The 25,079-nt window shown below is 33.0% G+C and overlaps 1 protein-coding gene across 1 annotated transcript in view; it reads left to right on the top strand.

Moving 5' to 3' along the window:
- Positions 1-20,684, top strand: part of LOC149176653 (plasmodesmata-located protein 8-like) — an 86,869-nt gene extending 66,185 nt beyond the window's left edge. The window contains exon 4 of the mRNA XM_089421527.1: positions 20,372-20,684. Coding sequence (XP_089277653.1) covers positions 20,372-20,684 — 313 coding nt within the window. The remainder of the gene's footprint in view (positions 1-20,371) is intronic.
- The last annotated feature ends 4,395 nt before the right edge of the window (positions 20,685-25,079 follow it).

Raw genomic sequence — 25,079 nt, 5'->3', positions numbered from 1 at the left:
AGGAAGAAGTTAGAGTTGAAAAAAGAGTTGGCCATATCTCTGGGTTACACAGAAACTCCCCATAACTACCGTGTGTATTTTCCATTCCTTAGGATGACAATTGTGTGACATAATGTCCAATTTGATGAACGCAAATCCATGTAGTGCTCTTTTGAGAGGAAGTTTTAGATCCAACTAGAGGAGGATCTTTTCACTCCAAAGGAGGAGCCTCAAGATGTTTTGGAGCAGCCATAAGTTGAGGAGTAGAGAATGGTGACATCCACTTAAGAAAAGTCATCTAGAGAAGGCATGAAGAGAACCAGAGTAGCTGAGAGACTAGTGTAGGATGTGAGGAAGAATGTGGGTGCTCCTTCATATTAGCGCACAAAGAGAAGGTCACCGTATTGGTACATTGGCTACATGGTCGTAATGATTGAGCTACTAGAGACTAAGCCATCCTCGTTTGAGTAAGTAGTAGTGCAACTAGTATGGGTTGATGTAATGGTGGAGGAGAATGAGTCTGTTGTCAAGAACCATGTTTGGGAAGTGGTTCGAAGCCTAGTTGACAAATTTGCTGAGGATTCAAGATTGATCTTGAAGGTGGAGTAGGTAGAAGACAAAAGAATAGAAAAGTAGGAGAAAAGATTTGTCTCCAAGGGGTATTCTCTGGTGGAGGGAATTGACTATGAAGGGACCTTTTCTCTTGTAACAAGGTACTCGTCCATCATATCAACCCTCGATTTGGCTACATAGGTGGGGTGAAATATCCACCAGATGGATGTGAAACCGACATTCCTTAATGGTGTTATTGAAGAGGAGGTGTATACTTAGAAACCTGAATGTTTTGAGACTTTTGATAGAGATTCTCATGTGGACAGACTCAAGAGATCATTTTATGGCCTCAGGGAAAGCCCCTGTTCTTGGTACACCAAGATCAATATCTATCTCACTTGTTTGGGCATCACCAAAATTGAAGCAGATGCAACCCTTTATCATATTTTGGGAGAAGGTAAATTGTTGATTATTTTTTTATATGTTGATGAATTGATCTTGACAGGTGATGAGAAGTTAATCAAATCTTGCAAGGGAGACATTGTAAGAGAGCTCAAGATGAAGGACATGAATCTCATGCACTACTTCCTTGGATTGAAAGTATGGAAAGGCTATGGGGAACTGTTTATCTCTCAAGGAAAGTATAACAAGTAGATACTTTAGAGGTTCTGAACGAACATTTGCAAACCAATCAATTGCAAGATAAAGGATGCCACTTTAGGTGAGGAAGTGGATGTGTATGTTTACCAATAGTTGGTGGGTTCGCTCATGTATCTTGTAAACACACGACCAAACATGTGTTATGTAGCCAACCAACTGATTCAAGATATGGTTTGGCCAACCAAACTATTTTGGAGTGAAACAAAGAATGTTCTACGATACCTCATAGGAGCTACCCAGTTTGGAATTTGGTACAGATAGACAGAGGGAGTGAATTTTTCTGTCTTCACTAATGGAGATTGGGGAAGAAGTCCATAAGACCAGAAGAGTACATTAGGTGGAATTTTCAGTGTTTAGTCAACAACAATTTGTTGGTACAATAGGAAGTAGAGATCAGTGTTAGTCATCTCAGGGGTAGGAAAATATATGGTTGCAAGTCGAGCAACATGTAAGGTGATCTAGATGAGAAAGATGCTTGTCGGCTTGTTTGGTCATATGATGGATCCTACTTTGGTTTAGTGTGCTAATTAGAGTTGAATCAAAATCTCTGAGATATTTTTTTCATGATCGATCCAAGAATATTGATATCCAATATCACCATCTAGAGTATTGTGTCCAGAGGAAGATTATGTTGTTATAATGCATTTTGAAAAAGGTACATGATTCAAATATTCTGACAAAGTCCTTTTCACAAGGGAAGTTTGAGTTCCAATGATGTAGGATACATGTGGGTTATAATTATTTTATTTCTAAGAGGGAATGTTAAAAATGTAGCAAGAAAATATTAGTTCGATTTTGCCTAGGTAAAAGTAGAGAAAAATTTAGTTTCCACATCATCAGACAACATGGATAATGTTAGCTTGTGTAACATGGCTTGTGTCACCTACTCTACTAAGTATTTCGAGTTAGAGGAGTTAGATTTTAGAACTGCATGATTTATTTATAATATGTAGCAATCTATTTCAGTTAATTATATTATTTCTAGTTTAACTAGTTTGAGCTATCAGAAGAAGTAGTGGGGGTTAGGTTTTGGAGGTGGAACTTCAAACACAATCAGTGATCAACTAGTTAACTGATAAATTAACCCAAAATAATTGTCGGATGCAGAGAATTCAGGTAACCCAGTTGAGATGGAGATTCCAAGGTAGTGTACTATTAGTTGTAGCATATTCCAATGTGTACAGGTGTTGTATGCAGTTAGAGGAAGACCTAAGGAAATTGCACACTTCCATGGTGTGAAATTCCTAGAAAAATAAAATAGGGGCAATTTACCAAGGGAATGACGCAAAGCATTAGGAGCTTGGAGGGCTTGAAAAACAGATAATTTTTTTCTAGAGTTAGTCAATCAGGCAGAGGGATAAACTATATACTTGCAGGGTGTGCTCAAGCTTGAGCATCAACATGTATTTATTCTCTATTCTCTGATTAACACAATATAGATAGTGACGGGCTTTTTAAAATTTCTTTCCCCTTAGATAAATATTTCTGCATATGTGATGTTTCATTTTGCATGTCTATGATTCTTTCTTTATATGGTGAATTTACTTCCGCAGATCAATAGAGTAACTTCTCATATCATTTTATCCTTTAGAAGTATAAAGATAAAACTTTTAGTCACATTTCATTGTTATATAACACCAATTTATGAAATTGATAAGAATATGAATTATCAATCTGCCCTAACAATCTATCTCTCACAAGTAATGTTCTTAGGCATCACCCCTCATATTTTAGGACTTATGTAGGAGCAAATAATGAAACTATCGTGGATCAAAAGGAACCAAAAAACTCGATGAAACAATCCAATAATATTTTTAAATATAATATTTACTTGTGTCAGATGCATATTAGAATGTGTGCCTCTTGATTATCGACAATATTGTCTGATTGTGTAAAGGTAGTAGTGGGCCTCCTTTTGGAATTTTGCTTGTATGATTCCTAGATAAAATTGGGTCTATTTCAGAGAAACCCAATTTTGGTAGCCGATTAACTGATCTTGGGTGTATCAAACCCACTTTCTCATCTAAAACACCAATGACATGTTAGTTTTCCTCCACATGACTCCATTCTCTTCATTGCAAAAAAGAAACTACTCTTTTAGGTTGGACCTTTCATGGGCATCTCCTTTTCAACCTATGTTGTAGTGACTCCTTTTTCAACATTGATTGTAGTGTATCAAGTCAGTGAAGGTTTTCATTGTTCTACATAGCCATCTCTACTTACTCTCATTCTCATATGTGTAAAAATTGTTTCTCTTCATTGTATGTTGGGCCCACTCACACTTTCAACCCTACATTGTTCATCATCTCTCATACCAAATCATAAAATAAAAATAAAATGGAGAGAGATGGTATAACTCTCCTACTGAATGATTTTATTAGTAGAATCCCACACCTAAAACAAACAATAGAGTCCCATTTTAGTGCAATGAGATAAATAGACTATATACTCACAAAAATATGGAAGATAATGATGCCATCAAAACTCCAACTCACTCTTATGTTGAAAGATGAAAAATTCATGGGAGACTACATTTAAAATATGATGACCAAGGGGAATGCATTAGGATAATACATTTTCTCCCTTAACTCTAACATTTTCAAGTTTTCACTTTTTTGTCTTATGATATTTGATCCCTCTCAATACTTGGTAGATCCAAATTAAGATGAATATATGTTGTTATATGGAGAGACATATGATTTAAATTACTTATATATAGAAAAAACATTATATTTAATATTATATATTTTACTTGAATTATTTTTTAAAAAAATGTGCATGTTCACAATTTGAATACTTAGTTATACCAAATATGTCTATTAAATTGATATATAAGTGGACATTCAAATATTTTCTTACTATTAATATTTTTTAATATCATGTGTAATTCATTTATTAAGTATGGGGGGAGTTACACATATCCCTGAGAAGAAATCATAAAATAATAATTCTAGACATAAAAATAAAAACTAAATATTTATTTCATAAAAAGTGTTTTGGTTTATCCCTTAAAAATATAAATAGAAAGCATTCCATCACATTTCCTAGTAATATAACACCATTATATGAAATTCAAGATAATATCAATTTTCGAATTTTAAAAATTAAAAACTAGTTTCGTTATATAATTAAAAACGTAAACCCCAAAATGGGTTAGAAAAAACAAAACATATGTTTGGGGGTGACACATCTACTACCATCGCAATGCTCAATCGATGTGGGAGGCCTCACCATTCCACCTTCAACATGATTATCCTTCTGATCTCATGATGATGCACATTGTGAGAGTTTTCATCTCGCATTCATTGTAGTGATTTCAAAAATGTGGCAAGCTTCTATAAAGGGTTTATGGTGATTTCAAAGGAAAGAGGCGCCATTTCCATCCCTTATGAGTTGAGCTTAAGACTCTCTCTTTGCAGTTTCCTCAACTTGGTAGGTAACTTCCATTGTCAAATTATTGGTTCCATTTTCCAAAGGTGGAAGGAATAGGTCTTACTAACCTAGCCAACCTCGATAGGCATATTCTATGGTACTATATTATTCCACTGCATGAAAAATTATGAATGCTGGTGTGGGGTGGCAGTGAAGAAATTTTTGTGATTTCAAGTTAGATAGTGTACCGTGCTTGTAGTGAGCTCCACTTATGTTGATTGAGGTAGTGTAGAAATGTGGTGTCAATGATCCTCTAGTGGTTTTTATCCAAGCACGCTAATATAGGTACTAGGGGAACTTACCTCCCATTATAGTGCTTTACATGGACACTTACATTATTGGTTTATCCTTAAAATTTGCTTGCCAACACGTGGTCTTTTATCCATGTTTTTCTATCAATCGCATTATCTTCTTAGTGTTCTTTCTGGCAGTTTTACTTTTGTTAACACTAATGGAATACCATTACTTTCTCCACCCCACCATTAACCCTCATATCCCTCTATGTTATATCCCATTGCCAAACCTTCCATACTGTGCATCCCTCCCCTTACACTTGGAATTTTCATTATCTCCCTCATGGCTACTTCTTCACTTGGTCCTCTCTCTTCTACTCCTCTGAAACTCTACTCGGTCTCCTTCACCTTTTACTAATTTCTTCATTCTCTCCTCCCCCTTTCGGCATGCCGTTATAATAGGCTAGAAGTCATAGAGGCACCTCTAGAAGGGTAGAAGGGTGTGCTTAGGCTCACATTCATTCCCATAATGAAGCAAGATGTTACAACTCCCAAACCCCTATGGATATTCAACATTAAATTGAGAAAATTATTGTAGAAGTCCATGTACTCATAGATGAATTTTCAAATGTAGAGGTACTACCATCGATGTTAGAATGTGTCTCCAATATGAGTCACACCCATAGATGCTAGATCCAATACCTCTCCACCATAGAATTCCTCTGGAATATCAAGTCCCTTCTTTGTGAAGTGCTCTTGGAATTCAATGATTCCAAACAAGAAACCCTAATGTAGTTGGATGAGATATATTTGGAAAATGAAGATATAGGTCTTGAGCAAGGGTCCAACCTTTCTATGGACCTCAAAGAAACCTGTTGAACTGTCCACCTTGTCTTGAGCTATTTTCATGCTTTAAATTTTACTAGTATGATCTCCCATCCTTATGAAAATATATTATCTATTTCAATCTTTTCTTCTATCTAGTTTATATTTTATATTCATCATGTTTGTGTTTATTTAATTAGCACTATAGATCTTCGCAAACTCCTACATAACTAGTGTAAGCAGTGTTGGTTTCTTTTAGAATTTTTGAATAAAGCTTTCATGTTCTATCGTTAGTGAATACATAAAGAAACAAACTTAAAAATTAAACATAGTTACCGATCAAACGAGAAAATTAGAGATTACCTATTTTTTTGAGGTAACAAAAAATTCAAATGATTTTGAAAACTCGTTATTGAACATACACCCTTTTTTTTTACACTTTAAATTTTCTTATGTAACACTTTTTTTTTTAAATGGTAGTGACTTTCATGCTGATTTTGAAAAGTATTGATGCAACATAACTCATTTTTTTAGAGGGGTTATTTTTTACACTTTAATTTTTTTATGTATCAAGTATGAACATTTTTTTAAATGTAAGTGGTTTTCATGTTGATTTTGGAAAGTGTTGATGCAACATCAACACTTTTTGTTTACAAGGATTATTTTCTACACTTTAATTTTTTTAATGTATTAAGTGTGGATAATATTTTTTAAATGTTGGTGATTTGATGTTGATAATAAAACATTATAAAAATAAATAAATAAAAAATTGACAAATTCAAAGCTAATCAATAGGGAAGAGATGAAATTAATGAAAGAATAATATTGTAAAAGAAATTATTAATAATATGAAAACGATTAAGTTGTTTAATAATAATTTAATAAGGATTGAAATAATTAAGGGAAATAAAGAAAGTAAAATGAGAGATTCTTTTTTCAATTGAAATAATTAAGAAAAAAAGGTAAACAAAAAAGAGATTGATCTCTATTCCTATTTGTCATAGAAATAAATGATCCAGAAATAAGATATATATATATATATATATATATATATATATATATATATATATATATATATATATATATATATATATATATATATAAACCTCAAGAAGATAGGGTAGGGACCCAACAACTTCTAATTTTCTAGCCATCATCCCTATTCAGATTACTTGGCATCCTCTCAATTTTTATGACGTCCTTAAACTTACGGTGATGAAAACAATGAATCCTTACAATTACCTAAGATTTTTCAATGCAGATGTGATGTATTTTCTTCTCTGCATCCAGTATGATGCACCACACTAAATGGTTCAAAACGTGTCAACAAAATATTTATGATGTGATTACCCTCAAAATATTTCTCAAAATTCCATGCATGTCAAGCCCATATAGGCCCATAACATGCTCACAAATTTCATTTTATTTTTTATTTTTGTAAATTACCTTTCTAATCTTTAATAAACTCTACTTGATAACTTTTAATGGCATGCTTGATCACATGGAGCATTATATTGTATACATAAGAGATGGTTATATATCAAATTGTTTGTATCTGAGGTTTAATGTTGAAATGTACGATAGTAATTTGGTCCAAACTATACATTTATATATAAAATATATGGTATTATAATGTACACATATTTATATTAAGAACATTCGCGATTCTGTACAATTTTCTAACATTAGTGACGATAACCATTGAGACTAGAGAGATACCAAATCTAGGGTTATGATTCAACATGTTTTAATCAACGACTAAAATGGGTGGAGGTGGTTAGAAGGTAACCGCCCTCTGTTATAGTGTTGTCAGCAAGTCATTCCTTCAATCATTCCTACCAAGTAAGTCTCTGCAACATGTTGGAGAGAAAAAATTTATTTTTCTGCAATCCCAAAATCCAACCTTGTTGTCAATTTGGGCTTTGGTTGTGTAGCTCGCTAACCTCATCATTGGAACAATTTATTTCCTTCCTGTGTGCTTTTTTTTTTAAATTAGATGCAAGGGTTTTCTATTTGTTGAAAATAACAACAAGAAATGATAGAAATAGAATCCAAAATATTCCAATTCATTTTGTCCTTGAATTAAATTGTGAATTAAAATCGAATTTAGTCTCACGAGCTACATGGAAATAATTAATTAATTCATTATGGATTAATTATTTGGAAAAATTCAAGATAGAAGCTTTTCTAAATTCATGCAATAGTTTTCCCTTGAACTAAGGAGATAAGGTTGATTTATATTTGAGTTGTAATTAGTTAGCTCAGTCTACTTAGTTAAGTCTAGTTAAATTAGTTCCAAACGGTTTGAAGAACAAACGGTGAGTTATCAGTCAGTTGATGCATGCATGCATCCAACTAGTGCTACCTTAATTAACTGAAGATTCCCTCATTAGAAACTCATGCATGTCTATTCTGAGAAAGGCCCAGTTAAGATTAAAGTCAAGGAAAATCTATTATTAGTTGCAAGTGTTTTCCTATAAATAAAACTCATGCATGCAAAAGGATAAATTCCTTGAGGATTGTGCAATTCTGACAGGGTGTGAGATGAGTGTGTGAGATCAGTTTTCCATTTGATTTTAGGAGATCATCCCAGAGAAATAGCGCAAGGAAATAGGAGATTGGAGGGTAGAGAGGAAGGGTTGTGAGAAACCTAGATTTCCTGTGAGCATCTGTGAGGATTGTATTGAGAGCTGGCTAGTTGTTAGAACTAAGGATTTGTATAATTCCTATGTATTTCCACCTTGTATGATAACACAAATAGTGGGGTTTTTAGCTAAGGATTTCCTCGAGGTATTCTCATGTGTTTGTGCATTGATTCTTCTTCTTCTGGTTATATGTGTTCAACTTGATATTTAAGCTTCCGTAAAACTTTGTTAGTAGAAGTAGGTTATAGTATTATGCTTTGATTTATATTGCAACATCGTGTTAACCTACATCAGATTTTCTACATGCTAGTAGAGATCTAGAACAGTAGGGAAATTTCTACATGGTATTAGAGCCTAGTTTAACGGAGTTATGAACAGTACACTAAGAAGAGAATTCGAAGTTTGAAGTTCAGAGTTCCAGGTGAAGATCAAATTCATATCATACTTCAAGGTTGGACAATGGCATTTTATGGCTTGAGACTCGAGTATGTGTTGAAATGTAACTCGAATTACATAGCATGGAAAGATAGAATGGAGGTTGTATTAGAAGACAATGGCTCGAAGGATTTCATTGATCAATAAATCCCAAAGCCAACTTCAACTAATGCAAAAGAGTTGGTTGAGTGGAAGAAGTGTGTGGCGAAGGCGAGATAGATCATCCTTGAGGGAGTTCAAGACCATATTATCTCGAGTCTCCATGGGAAGGATACTCCATTTTCAATGTGGAAGACATTGAAGGACCTCTACTAGAACAGTAGAAAACAGAGGAAATTAACGCTCAAGGATAAGCTTCAAAGAATCAAGATGGAGAAGGGTGATACTATTTCCACATATCTAAAAAAGCTCACCACCTACAAAGATGAGCTTGATAGTGTGGGAATAACTACTGCCAATGATGATATGGTGAACGTCGCTCTCCTTGGCGTTCCAAAGAGTAGAAATAGGTACCAGGACTCTGTGAATGGAAGGGAGAAACTACCAGATTGGGAACGACTATGGTCAGATTTGATGCAGGAGGAGATCAGGAGGAGCACACGAGATGGTTCTTCATCAAAGAATGATCATGAAGAAAATCTGGCCTTAGCGGGTAAGGCAAGGAAAGGGAAGGGGAAGGCTTCCCATTCCAAATTGAATTCTTCTCATGGAGGGAAGAAGGGTGACATGTCTAAAGTGAGATGATTTAATTGTCATGAGATGGGACATTGTGAAACTAATTTCCCATCAAATAAATCCAAGAAGGGATCGGAAGGTGAGGCATTAGCCCCTTAGTTCGAGATGGAATTTACCCTCATCACATGCATGGTGTCATTGATGATGGGTTGTGTTTAGTATCTTGACAGTGGAGCCTCATTCCACATGACTAGTGATAAAAGTTTATTCAGTACCTTGGAGGAGAAAGACCTCAAAATTCGCATAGAGATGGGTGATGATGAAAGTATAATGTTTCAGGAGTGGGCACAGTTTCTTTTTAGAGGGAGGATGGAGCTCGTATCACCTTGACAAATGTGAAGTATGTGTCTGGACTGAAGAAGAACATGGTATTGTTCACGATATTGGAAGACCATGGCTATGATGTGTTTTTAGTAAGGGAAAGGCTTTCCTTAGACCGATCACCATGAGATAGGTGAATTAGATTGGTTCACAAGTTAAGAACCTGTACACTCTTAAGGTTCAAGATGCATACAAAGCCTTGAGGAGCAAGGCAAATGTTAGAGACTTGGTGGTTGAGAGGGAGAGTAAATTACCTCTCAACATGTAGCCCCAGAAGAAGTCTCAGAAAATTGTGGAGGAGCCACAATTGGAGAAGCAGAGAGGAGACCGAGTGAAGAGATCCACTCATGTAGATACCTCCATTAGGGCGGAATTTTGATCCAAGTGGGCAGAGGGATCACATGTAGCCATACCTCTAGGTGTGAGGTGGGGCGATGTGAAGTGATAGTCCTAGGAAGGCTGAAATTGGACAGGGTCCATTAAGAAGTTTTATCTCATGGATCGTACCTTGCTAAGGGAGCCCAAAGTACATAGTGGTAGGAGGAATCAGTGGGATTCATGCAGTCAGAGATCAAAGTGACAGAGGCTAGAGCAGTTAGAAACTGAATAGCACAGAGAAGGATTGAAAACAGTGTAGAAAGGTAGAGTCAGCAAAAGCGTAAAGTTTTTTAGTTGACAGAGGCAATAGCAGTCAAATACTTTGATGATAGATGCATCATACTGATTCAAGTTGGATGTTTTTCTTGTTTCTGAAGTTGTTGGAGCAACAACACTAGAGAGAAGTGTTGTATGCATAACATTCCAAAGGTTCACAATCGGGATCGATTTGAATTCCTCTCTTGTTGAGAGGGAGTGTTGAAAATAGCAACAAGAAATGATAAAATAGAATCTGGAATATTCCAATTTAATTTTTCCTTGAATTAAATTATGAATTACAATCGAAATTAGTCTCACCAACTACATGGAAATAATTAACTAATTCATTATGGATTAATTAGTTGGAGAAATTCAAGTTAGAAGTCTTTCTAAAGTCATGCAAGAGTTATGCCTTGAATTGAGGAGATAAGGTTCAGTAATATTTGAGTTGTAATTAGTTAGCTCAGTCTACTGAGTTAATTCTAGTTAAATTAGTTCCAAACTGTTTGACGAATAGATGGTGAGTTATCAGTCAGTTGATGCATGCATGCAACCAAATAGTGCTACTCTAGTTAACTGAAGATTCCGTGATCAGAAACTAATGCATGTCTATTATGAGAAAGGCGCAGTTGAGGTTAACGTCAAGGACAATGTACTATTAGTTGCAAGTTTTTTCCTATAAAGAAAACTCATGCATGGAGAAGGATAAATTCCTTGAGGATTGCACAGTTCCGATAGGGTGTGAGATCAGTGCGAGATTAGTTTTCCACTTGGTTGGATGAGATGCTCCCAGAGGAACAACGCAAGGAAATAGGAGCTTGGAGGGTAGAGAGGAAGGCTTGTGAGAAGCCTAGATTTCCTATGAGCATCTGTGAGGATTGTACTGAGAGATGGCTAGCTGTGAGAGCTAAGGCTTTGTATAATTCCTATGTATTTACACCTTGTATGATAATATAGAGAGTGGGGTTTTTGGCTGAGGCTTTCCTCGAGGTATCCTCATGTGTATTGTGCATTGATTCATCCTCTTCTGGTTATATGTGTCCAACTTGATCTTTAAGCTTCCACAAAACTTTAACAGTAGAAGTAGGTTATATTATTATGCTTTGATTTATATTACATTATCGGGTTAACCTACAACAAATTTTCTGCATGCTAGCAGAGAGCTAGAACGGTAGGGAAATTTATACACTATCTTCCTCATGTTTACCGTGAATTTTTATTAATAGCAATTCAATGGGTATATTGGAGTTTTGCAACAACATTGCAGTTAATGTCCATCATGTTGAGAGCCTCATATTTTTACAGATCTTTACTCACATTCAGTTCTATTTCAAAATGACATTGTCCACAAGTAATGCCTCCTTCCAAAAATAATTGGGTTCACTTAATTATTTTATAACATTACACTTGATAATCCTTTCTATAAAGTCAATTAGGGATTCATTCTAGGGACCCTGCAACAGTCAGGAAGAAAGACGACCTTCTGGTATCCTTCCCTCAGTTAGTTGTTTCTCATTTTATTTACATCTAAACCAAGTCCACGATTAATTATCCTAACTACTCTCTTTTTTTTTAAGCAAGTACAGTTTTCAGTTGCATTTTTAACTAAACCTTGGGGGTTCAATAGCTAATTTACAGGTTCCTTTTCGCTAACACCCCGTTCTCTGCTAAACTCTAGGTTTGGCCAGAATTTACTTGCCTAAGGTTCCATACCGAAGGTTTAACAAAATATCGTGTTAAAGGTCATTCAATTTTAACTAGGATTCTCAACTCTTACAATGTATGTATAAATGTATTGTTTTTGACTTATGGGTATTCGACCATTACTATCATTGCGGTTGTCGTACTTTGTATTACAATTTATATGTATTGTTTTCCTCTTTTAGTGCTCAAAGGGAAGTGCTCGATTTCCATTCCATTCTAGTTGGAGACTTTTGAGGAAAAAATCTATTTATTTTGTAATCTCTGGTTTAATCTCTCTCTCTCCATTCCAGTGGAGTTTGTGTTAAACTCTAGGATAATTACATAGGTAAGAAGCGCACAGGCTACCCAAATACCAAAATCTCTGTATTTTTGGTTTTTCTTTCCGTTCATTAATAAATTGATGTGGCTCTAGTTATAATGGATTTTTCAATAGAACCCTACCTTCTGTCTGACACCTAATCTCAGTGTATAATGTTGCACATGTTTGTTTTGTTTTAAAAATTTTACATTACTTTGTTCCCACAAAATTATTTTTATTTGAGCTTGTCACGTGAACTATTCATGTGTAAACGTCTGTATAGTTTCTTTTTCAAGGTGGTAAAGATCTTTTTTAAACATAAAAAATTGTCTTCTATTTTTAACAAATTATTAACAAACCATTAACAAATTTTGTTCGCTTTGAGGAAACTCCTAATAATGCTATCGTGATGTAGGGACTATTTTTGGGTTTTTGGCTATGTCGGTTTTTGGCAAGGACTAACTCAAGTCTTAGATAGGGCTTGCAATAAATTCCCCATTACTAATTTTATTTATTCTTTCGTTCAGCAAAAAACCCTAGGGAATTAAATAATAGTTTTGGTTCGATAAATATTACATAATGCTTTTAGAATTTCCTCAAGAAACAACGGTTCTTAGCCACTAATTACTAATACATAATTTCATTTACAAAATTATTATTCACAGTAGCAGTTTCATTCCAAGAGATACTTTAGTAACATAAGAACACTTCACTCACATCATTTACAAAAACAATATAAGTTCTGGAAATGTAATTATGCATATATGTTTCCAAGTTAGACAACCAGGGAATTAAACTAGGAGAAAGACCACTCCTCCTAGACAAATGGAAATGGAGATCACTTTAAGTTGTCCCCCTGTGCTAGTTTTTCACTCCCAAAATAGTTACTTGATAGATACCCCACAAGGTCTCTTTAGAGCTTCAAGACTATATGAGTCTCACCCAAGAATTGACAAATTCACTTCTCTACTTTAGGGACTCCATTGGCTTGAACCAGCTAAAGAATACCCTAACTGGTAGTGTCCCACCCTCCTTCAACAATGTATTTTTGTAGGTTCACATCATTTTCCTCATTTGCACATCCTCCAACAAGGGACCAAGCCTTCAAGATTGGCTCATTTTCTCTCTCCTCTCACCCTTATTATATCCCTTGCCCCAACTTAGATTCTTTATCTCTAGGGAGGGGAAGATCTGTTTGGTGAGTGAAAATGTTTCATTTAGTGTCTTTTCCGCTGTGATATCCAAGAATTCTCCTAACCTCTCAAATAAATTAAAACAAAAAATTTATCATTAAAGTTTTTCCAATAGGATTTTCACTAAGGGGTGTTACATCTTCCCCTCTTGAGTGAAACACCATCCTCCGTGTTTCTTGACCCCATAGTTGGAGTATGCCTTGCATAGAAAAAATCTCATTCTTCCATATAGCCTGTCTCGCTGGAATGCCTGCATTCCATTTAATTTGAGCATTGACTTTCTTTTGCAACATAATTATTCTTATGCGGAGGCTCCACTTGGAGTATTTTATTTGGTTCACCTACATTCACAATCGGTGTCATTAGTTTCCATTTATCATTGTATAAGAAACATATATATAATCATTTCAACTTTATTAAAAGCACCATTACTTGCTAGTTATGCATGCAACAAGGTATTTAGTATGCATCAGAACTCTACTCAAGTAACTAGAAACCTACATATGGTTAGAAAATTCATCATAAATCCATCAACCATAACAATAATTCCTTACTTACCATAGGGCTATTTTAGCTGGTAAGGAACCACCTTGTAGTTCCACTACTAATTTCATATTATGGGATTACAAAGTCCTTTGCACTATGTATTTAGTGGTGGTAAATTTTTAGAAGGATTCATTGTTCTTATCTATATTGAAATTAGTGTATGATAATACTGGGTAGTATCAATTATGCTTTTATCTTAACTACATATGCATTAATTATGCATGAAGTAAGTTTAAGTTAACTTCTCTTTCATGTTCTATTTTAAGGAAGCTACATGGTTGTTTACTTGTAAGTAAACTTAGTTATACCCATATTGGTTTCTTTTCTTTGGGGAAAATGATAAAAATCCAATTTTTTACCTTCAATGTGACCCTTTTTCATCCCGCACAGTAGGTTGTTGATGAAGATTATACATGGTTTGTTCATGGTTATTTCATGTTATAGTATCTTGCAATTCTAGCTATGTTTCTTTTAAGAAACCCCATTAATGTTTACTTGTTTATATTAGAAACATAGCTTAATCAGTCTTTAGTTAGTTGTCATGTCAATTTGTACCTCATATAAGCCAATGACAAATAGCTATTTTTTTTCCAATCCACCTCTTTGTAATGCCACATACACATAATAACATACTTAATACACATCTACATATGTAAAAAAAATGCATATAAACATATTGCTCAACACTTTACACATTTAATTACTTATGGTTCCACAGACCACACCATCCCTATTTATTTGAACTGGGTCATACTACCTTCCCTGCTTGATTATGACAATGCATTAATATATAACTTTGTTTTCCATACTATCATAAGTAATCATCCTTCTACTTCGCTGACCACTGACAACTAGGTACCACATCGATTTTTTATGTATGATGCCTTCATGTAAAAATATTAAGTATATGTGAAATTCTAATCTAGAGTTAAAAGAATAGCCTTCTTCTCTTTTTTGTCCATCTCTTACCAATTCGACCAACGAACTTGGTTTTCACCATAGTGATTCACCCTTATTAAGCTATTTTGCACTAACCATCTTTCTAGCACTACTTGTGCTTCAAAAATATCATTATCTCTATCTATTTAAGTTTTGAAAGTCTTAAAATGTTTCATTCATTTACAATTCAATAATTATTATAATATTTATCCTGACATACCAACACTCTGTGGGTCCTCGATAGGGATTTTTTTAATCTCAAACTTCTTGCAAAATGCCCCATTGTCTAATTTCACATACTTATTTTCTCGAAGAATGCCATTGGCTAGGTCTATATACTTATCCTTTAGGTTATTCTGCTATGGACAATTAAAGTTTTAGAGTAGAAATAGCTCTATTGTTGACAATCCACGTTCATTGGGTTCATAAAAAAATTCCCTTCTTCTTTTTATGTTGGGAGTTACCTATCTTAAAGAGGAACGTAAATTATGGCTTATGCTTAGTTATTACAAAATTTTCATTATTTTCCTCCTTTTTGTAATGTTGTTTGTTTCTTTGGTTTTCTTGAACAGAGCAGAGCTTCAATCTAACAACTACTTGAGATAAAAGATTATATTACTGAAATCTGTGGGATGAGAGAACTAGTTCGAGCTACCAACATCTGACTTGGCCCAAAAGCTAACCCCAACTCTCCAAGAAAGCCATTAATTTCCTTGTTGTTACCTTATTCAACTTCGTCTTTTTATTAATCCCAAGATGATACACGTTTATGACCCATCCTTTAATATTTCTATACTTCTGAAAAAGAAAGGAGAATTTACCAACATCCGGCTTGGCCCAAAATCTAACCCCAACTCTCTAAGAAAGCCATTAATTTCCTTTTTGTTACCTTATTCAACTCTGTCTTTTTTATTAATCCCAAGATGATACACATTCATGACCCATGCTTTAATATTTCTATACTTCTGAAAAAGAAAGGATAATTTACAAACATTCCTCTTGCCCCCAAAAGATAACCCCAACTCTCTAAGAAAGCCATTGATTTTCTTTTTTCTTTTACCTTATTCATCTTTGTCTTTTTATTAATCCCAAGATTATACACATTTATGACCCATCCTTTAATATTTCTATACTTCTAAAAAAGAAAGGAGCATTTACCAACATTTCGCTTACCCAAAAAGCTAACCCCAACTCTCTAAGAAAGTCGTTAATTTCCTTTTTCTTTTACCTTATTCAACTCTTTCTTTTTATTAATCCCAAGATGATACGCATTTATGACGCATCCTTTAATATTTCTATACTTCTAAAAAGGAAAGGAGAATTTCATATCCCACAGTGTTTTGTACCTTTAGTACCTTGAATTTCATTTATTAGAGAGTTAAAGACATACAAATATATTTCTTTTACCTCGCAATCAAGAATTATAATACTTTGCATACTTGTACACTCATTATATTGTTATAATTTATAATATATGTATGTGCGGAAATATTCTATATTTTCAATTCAGGAACAACACAAGCAATTATTTAGTGCCCTTTGCTTTGTGATATACAAAATTTTCCCTTTTTCATTCATTATGTTACTCTAATGTAATTATTTTCTCCCATATCAATTCAAAACAAATTAGCCATTTCATTCACAATAGGTTATTTTATTGACTTGTACCATCGGCAAGAAATTTTAACCTAACTCGTAATAACTAATTATCTTATTGTACCACTCACATAGTAATCATAATTGTTTTTACCATCTCATTTCACTTTTATCTATAACTTTTTTTTAAAATTTTTATTTGTTTTTGGTTGTCTGTTAAGGAATATTTCATTACCTTATTCACATGATGGCTCACAACCAAATATCTTTGTTTTAGGTGTTGTCATAATTGTGTGAAGATTATATATATAATTTTGATTCTTTTTCTTCCTGATGAGCTAGTAATTTACAAATAATTTTTTATTAATAATTAATTTACATGCTATGCATCTATCATCCTTTATCTAGGATTGATGAAAACATTGATAATGTTTTCATCAGTGACATTACAATATCGTTTTGGTCCATAAGAATCAAATAACTAATTATAAGTTTTTTTTTAATATACAGAGATAGACATTCAAATAATTTTCCATTACTAATATTTTTAATATCATTCTAAATCATATATTGATTATTGAGTACTTTTAACATCATTCTTAATAAATTACAAAAAAACTAATTCTTGACATTATATATATATAACTATATCATTTTATCCTTTAAAATTATAAAGATAAAACTCTTGATCACATTTCATGTAATATAACACTAATTTATGAAATTGATAAGAATATGAATTATCAGATTAAAAAATAATAAAACTACTTTCAAAATATAATTAAAAACATAAAGCTTGAATGGTGTAAGAAACACAAGAATTGAAATCTCCCTTAACAATCTATCTCTCAGAAGTAAGTTCTTAGGCATCACTCCTCATATTTTAGGACTTAGCAAGAAATATTAAACATATGGTAGATCAAAATGAACCAAAAAGACCTGATGAATCAATAGAATAATATTTTTAAATATAATATTTACATGTGAGATGCATCTTAGAACGCATGCCTCTTGATTATTAACAATGTTTCCTGATTGTGTAAAGGTAGTAGTGGGCCTTTTTTGGAATTTTTCTTGTACAATTCTTAAGCAAAATTGGGTCTATTTGATAGAAAACCAATTTACCAATTTTAGTAGCCGATTAATTGATTTTGGATGTATCGAACCCATTTTCTCAACCAAAACACCAATGACATGTTATTTTTCCTCCACATGAATTCACTCTCTTCAATGCACAAAAAATTACTCTTTTAGGTTGGATATTTCATGGGCATCTCTTTTTCAGCCTATGTTGTAGTGACTTCCTTTTCAACATTGATTGTAGTATATAGAGTTAGTGAAGGTTTTGATTGTTCTACATAACCATCTTTACTTGCTCTTATTCTCGTATCTGTAAACATTCTTTCTCTTCAATGTATGTTGGGACCATTAAAGTTATTAACCTTACATTGTTCTTCATCTCTCCTACCAAATCATAAAATAAAAATACAATAGACAGAGATGGCATTAGTAGAATCCCACACCCAAAACAAACGATAGAGTCCCATTTTAGTGCAATGAAATAAATAGACTATATAATCACAAAAATTTGAAGAAAATGATGCCATCACAACTACAACTCACTCTTATGTTGAAAGATAACAAATTTGTGGGAGGCTACTTTTAAAATATGATGACCAAGAGGAATGCATTAGAATAATACATTTTCTTCACTAAATCTAATATTTTCAAGTTTTCAGTTTTGTATCTTAAGATATTTGATCCTTCTCTGTACTTGGTAGATCCCAATTAAGATGATTATATGTTGTTAAACAAAAATATATATGATTTAAATTACTTATATATAGAAAAAGCATGATAGTTAATATTAGATATTTTACTTGAATTATTTTTAAGAGAATTATACATGTTCACAATTTGAATATTTAGTTATACTAAACATGTTTATTAAATTGATATATAAATGGACATTCAAATATTTTTTAATATCATGTGAATCAAAATATGAAAATTATACATCTCCCCTGTAAGAAATTATAAAATAATAACGCTAGATATAGAAATAAAAGCTAAATATTTATTTTCATAAAAAGTATTTTATTTTATACCTTAAAACTATAAATATAAAACATTTTATCGCATTTCCTTCTCATATGACACCATTATATGAAATGCATGATAATATGGATTTTCAAATTTAAAAAAAAATAGTTTAATTATATAATTAAAAACGTAAACCCCAAATTATTCCACTGCATGAAAGTTTATGAAGGCTTGTGCGGGGTGGGAGTGAATAAATTTGTGTTATTTGATGTTAATTAATGTACCCTGCTTGTAGTGAGCTCCACTTATGTTGATTGAGATAGCGTAGAAATGTGATGTCAATGCTTCTCTGGTGGTATTTGTCGAAGCACCCTAATGTACGTACTTGGGGAATTTGTCTTCCATTATAGTGCTTTACATGGACATTTAGGTTATTGGTTTATCCTTAAAATTTGGTTGCCAACGCATGGTCATTTCTGCATGGTTTTCTATCAATTGTATTATCTGCTTAGTGCTCTTTCTGGTATCTGTATTTTTATTAGCACTAATAGAATCGCATTACTTTCGTCACCCCACCGCCTCATATCCCTCTATGCTATATCCCATCCTTAATGGGGTTTTCGTACTCTATATTGCAATTTATATGTATTTTATATTTTTTTAGTACACAAAAGGAAGTCATCGATTTCCGTTCCATTTCCAGACTTTTGAGGAAAAAATCTATTTATTTTGTGATCCCTAGTTTTATATATATAAATATACATATATATTTCTTATTTTATATATATTTATGGGGTTATATATATAAATATAGATATATATTTCTTATTAAATAATTTATGAGGAGTTTGAATATGGCTCCGGTTTTGGATATTCATTAATAAATTGAATATGGCTATGCTTACAAGGGAATTTTCCATGGAACCCTTCTTTTTGACTCCATTTCTAAGTACTCTTTTCCGACTATATGTTAATTTTGTTTTAAAAATTTGACGGTGCTCTGTTCCCACAAAATTAAAATTATTCTTCTTTGAGCTTGTCACGTGAACTATATCTTTCTATACTTTCTTTAACCTCACACTTAATAGCATTTTTCAAATTATATGAAATAACACTTAAAACTCTCCTATACTCAAAATCCCAACCAACCACAACCAACCACTTCAGTTTTTAATAATTATGAAAAACCGATCTCAAAATAGGATGCATATCCCCGAGTTAATTTTATTATAGAACCACATAGACTGCGCCTACTCATGAGGGGGAAACGGTCTAGTCAGGAGAGGCGGCTAGAATGTGTCGTGCGTTCCCTTTTTTGTATTATACTAACCACATGCGTCCCGGTCCACTGCTGTCCAACATATAATGCTACCCACACCCATCCCCACCAAGACGAAGCCTATAAATGGAGGCTGCCACCACACATTGATAAGCATCGCAAGAAGCAGCATTATTAGAGGTTATACATCATTCCACCCAGCATTTCCCATTTCCCATTGTCGATCGGAGTTTATTCATATTGGTAGAATTTACATATATATCATTCCACCCAGCCAGCCATGTCGATGAGGTACTCATTTGCGCCTTTTGCATTGGCAGTAATCGTAGTAGCTGCACTGGTTGTGGGCAGTGCTGTAGGCACGCCCAATACAAACTTCGTATCGTCTGCGGAAGTCCCTTTTATAGTACTCTCGGATCCCTCCTCGTAGATATAGAGGGAATCACTGCCTCCAGCGGTTACGACTACAAAGCATCGCGCGCAGGCTCACCCACCGCCTATGGGCGTGGGGTTTGCAATCAGGGAATCTCTCAGTCTGATTGCACCGCCTGCCTTCAAAACCTTGGGGGCCGCATCGGTGCTCGAGTTCAGCTAACGGACTGTTTCATCCGCTACGAGCAGTACAGCTTCTAGTTATGTCAATCTCTGGTCAAATCCACTGCTGTGTTTCTTTTTCTCATGTTGTGCTATGCTCACCAGTCTCTATCTAAATTCTTCATATAATAAAACGATCGTGCAGTTCCGCATTTTATTTTCCGTTACGGTGTCCTGCCAATAATTTCATTCATTTTCACGGTTTGTTTTCAACTATGTACCACGAACAGTTACGTTCACATCGAATTATCCAAGTTTTTAATATTCTTATGACAAAATTAAATTCATCCAATCAATTATCCAAGTTTTGGTATTCTTAAATTCATCCAATCAATTATCCAAGTTTTTAATATTCTTATGACAAAATTTTCCATCTCCATTTATTGCTCGTAAAGTATCACTCATCGTATGAATTTTATAATTTAGAAAACGACAAAACTAATTTCATTATATATTATAAGGGTAAATTTAATGTTATTAAGCCTAATTTTAGTTTAATGTATTTTTATTACTTTTCTCAATTTTAATAATGTGAAATGTATCATAAAGTAATTTTGATGAGTATGGGTGTTTAATTGATATGTTTAAGTTAATTTAATGTTTATGAATTATTTATATAGTTATATTAATTCTTCTTCTTTATTTTGTTGGATAAATGAATCTCTTCATTTATAACAAAATGTTTCATATAGCTTGAATTACCAAAGGAGAACTAAAATTCACGAGTTTTTTAAAGTAGTAAGCTTTCTATCACTAACAAACAATTCGAAAATGACTATGATAATGAGAACCACATAGAAGACTCCTTGCGGATTCCGAGATTTCAAGGGGAAAATTCCCCAATTTCACTAATTTTTACCCTATAGGGTATATGTGTGTGTAAAACGAGTAAATATCTATCTTAATTTTGGATATAACAAAATTTAATTCGAATCAAATTTAGCCCTATGCAAACACTTTCTCAAATTTCCACACAACATGAGATTTATAGCTTACGAAATTTATCTCTCTACACTTTATAAATCCGAGATAATATAAATCTATGTTTTTAATATAATTGAAGTTATTTATATACATAAATAAGGTATAGTTGATATTAAATATTTTACTTCATTATCTAATTAAAAAAATATAGTTGATACTTGGAAGTTTGAATAATTATTTGGAAGCAAACTCTCACTACATCATTAAATGTTTATGAAGCTATTGATTTTCCGATTGGACACATGGTTGTTAAGAGAGAATATCCTACACTAGATGGAAATCCAAGAAATAATGATAGTTATGTGTTCATGGATTATAGGCAAGGTGCAACGAAATATCACTCTATACACTTAATCATTGCTACAAACATGCAACTACAAGCCCATCCTTAAGGAGCTGGCACAAGGTACAATACTTCCTACATCATTTTGACCACAAGAGACTGGTGGAAACTATTAACAATAGAGATTATCTAGATTACTTACATGAATGGAATCAAGTAGCTACAAGAGAGGTAGAATGGCATGTACACCCTTATATAAGTTATATTTAGGTATGTGGATTCTTATGCTATTACCTTCCATGCATATATGATGCATGACTATTTTTTTCTTATAGTTACATGTGGCTAATATTATTTTAATGCATGGGCTACCACCATTGAAGTATTTGTTTATTTCATTTCGAAATGTTACGTTTCCAGTTTGAATTTGCATGTATGTAGGTTTTAAATTTATAGATTCATGGTATACTGATCTCAAAACATACTTAATTTAAAGGGCATGCTTCTCCAAGCATGTACTAGATATAAAAACCACTTTTTACAATAATTTATATAATATAAAAATATGTTTATTATATTAAAGTTTCATATTAGGTCACTTAATAATTTAAATGCTATGTTATATCAAATCAACAAGAACAAGAAATTTTCAAATTTACATAATCATGAAGATAATGCATACAAAAAATAAAAATTGCAATCACACAATTTTGGAAGGTAAGATACTTTATAGATATATTGAATAAATGAAATAAATATGAGTAAATTTATCACAAAATTGTTACAATAACTACATCTCCAAACTCTACCATAGCAAAATCATGGAATGGCTACCCACCACAAAATATTCCCAACAAGGTAGCATTAATATAATAAGGACATTATTCCATACAAGTCAAATACCCTCAAAGCAAGATCTTCCTTGGGATCAACACCACTCCTCTATTATTTTTCTCTCTCTGACAAGCTATTAGTTGATAGTTTCATCTTCAACGATTTACTATCCAAGTGTCCTCATGCAAGACGATTCTTCTCCAACTATGTGCCACATGTACCAGACGTTATTTTCATTAGATTAATAGATTTCTAAGCCCCCCATTGTATTGGATACCTTTCAATACTATAACTTTGAGAAGGGTTTGACATGATGTAAAAAGTTAAATATATATAATGTAATATTTTCAAGAATAATTTATTTTCAACTATGATTACTTGTATTTAAATGGGTTCCAATGGAATTAATGGTTTGGTAGTCTTAGTTTCAATTTTATGGAGAGTTGCAATTCACTTCCAAAATTGATTTAGGGACATGCTTTTATTTTCATCTATGGTTTTAAACCAAAGAAAGTGGACAAAGGGATTTGTGTTAGCTTCAAAATTTATGTATGGCAAAGGCCACCTAAGAAGACACTAAAAAACTGCTAAAACAAAAACCAAGAAATAACATCAACGACTCAAAAGCTCAAACTTGGATTTGCAATCAAATAGATCACCAAAAGCAATCTATCAAAAGATGATAAAATAACAAGGGAGTGCAAAGGAAGTTTTAGGACTATAGCTCAATGTATATAATAAACTCACATAACAAAAATGATCTATAAAGGAAAACTTAAACCAAATCCCCATTCAAGACCAAGAGTATAGAAATCTTGAAATAAATGAGAATTTTGAGATATAATCAAGTAGATAGATCTGAGATACTCAACCAGACCTCTCACATCTAGTTTCTGCAAAACTACAAATAACAAGGAGAAAATGTGCTACCAAAAGCAAGCAAAACAAAGCAAGAAAACTTTGATTGAGACACCAAAATTGAAAAATTAATCAGATCTAATTCAAAAAAAAAATGATACATATATGACATAGATATAAATATCTATAATTAGAAGAGAATAAATTTGAGAAAAAAAAAAAGCAAATCTACAAAAACTTTGACTCAAAAGATGATCTGTGACTCAAAATTGATTAGAAAATTGAAATATAATATACCAAAATGAATCTATGAAAAATTGTGATCTAATGGTATTTTTCTCATGTAAAATAGAGGTCCAAGCTATGAAAAGATACCACTAAATGAGATTTGCGCATCCTTCAAGAAAAAATAGAAAATAAGTTGATTTTTTAACCAACAATATTTTACTTTTCATGGCTCCATTTTAGGAGATTTTTTTTTTGGTAAAATTTTGACAAGAATTAGGATATGCATTTGTTTTACTCAGATTTTGTATAAAAAAATATAGAATTTGACCTGAAACCTATGATCTAGTAATTTCTTGTTTAAAAAAAAATAAAAGATCAAAAGTCGATTTGGCTATAATTTAACGTCATTTATTTTCAAATATAAAGAAACTGAGTCTGAAAAGCACCCAGAGAAGGTCAAAAGTAGTAGATAAAACTCAAATTCCAATTGAAAACCAAAATCACCAGTAAAACAGGAGATTGGAAACACCATGGTAGAGTCCCCAATGGAGTCACCAATTTTGTTATCATCAAAATCATTCAATCACAACGAGTTGTTTCTCCATGAGTCTTGCCAAAGATTCACCAGAACATGTGGGAATACATGTGTAATTAAACATTCTTGAATCACATGAAAACAAAGATGTAAATTGTAGAGGAAAGATGGTAGATCTCTCCTCCAAAATCTAGAAGTAAATGGTTGGAACAACCAAATTAAGGGAATACACTAGAAATCATAGCTCCAAAGTTCCAAGAAAAATACCTAAACAAATCCAACCAACAATACTCTCAAGGTACTTCTTCCAGGATCATGTCAATAGAATAATAATCAATAACCATTGAGCAACATATAATAATAAAAGGAAGTCAACATGAGGGAATGGAATTGCCCTTATTGTAATGACAAACTTGGATAATAAAAGAAATTTATACCATCACATGGAGACTCTTCTCTCCACCATAAATTTCTTATCTCCACCTCTAGTAAGGACAACTTCAACAAAATAATAGAGATCTCCCACTATATCAGACTCTGTAGATCTCCTTTCCCTTTGGCATGAATAATTTATATAGGCTTTTTGCCCTCTTTGCGAGAATGTATGTGGACACCTAGCGGATATAGATGTTAGGTAACTTCTAAAATAATTTTCTCCTAGCCAACTTATAAGAAAGTAGATGAAGCTTATCTCGCAGGGAATGAAAAATTA

This window comes from Pinus tabuliformis, chromosome 4_1 (genome assembly GCF_031772625.1).
Source record: "Pinus tabuliformis cultivar Carrire ecotype Pingquan chromosome 4_1, CPIR1, whole genome shotgun sequence".
Lineage (NCBI taxonomy): Eukaryota > Viridiplantae > Streptophyta > Pinopsida > Pinales > Pinaceae > Pinus > Pinus tabuliformis.
The sequence above is the reverse complement of the archived record's forward strand: the minus strand, read 5'-3'. Positions and strand labels throughout refer to the sequence as shown.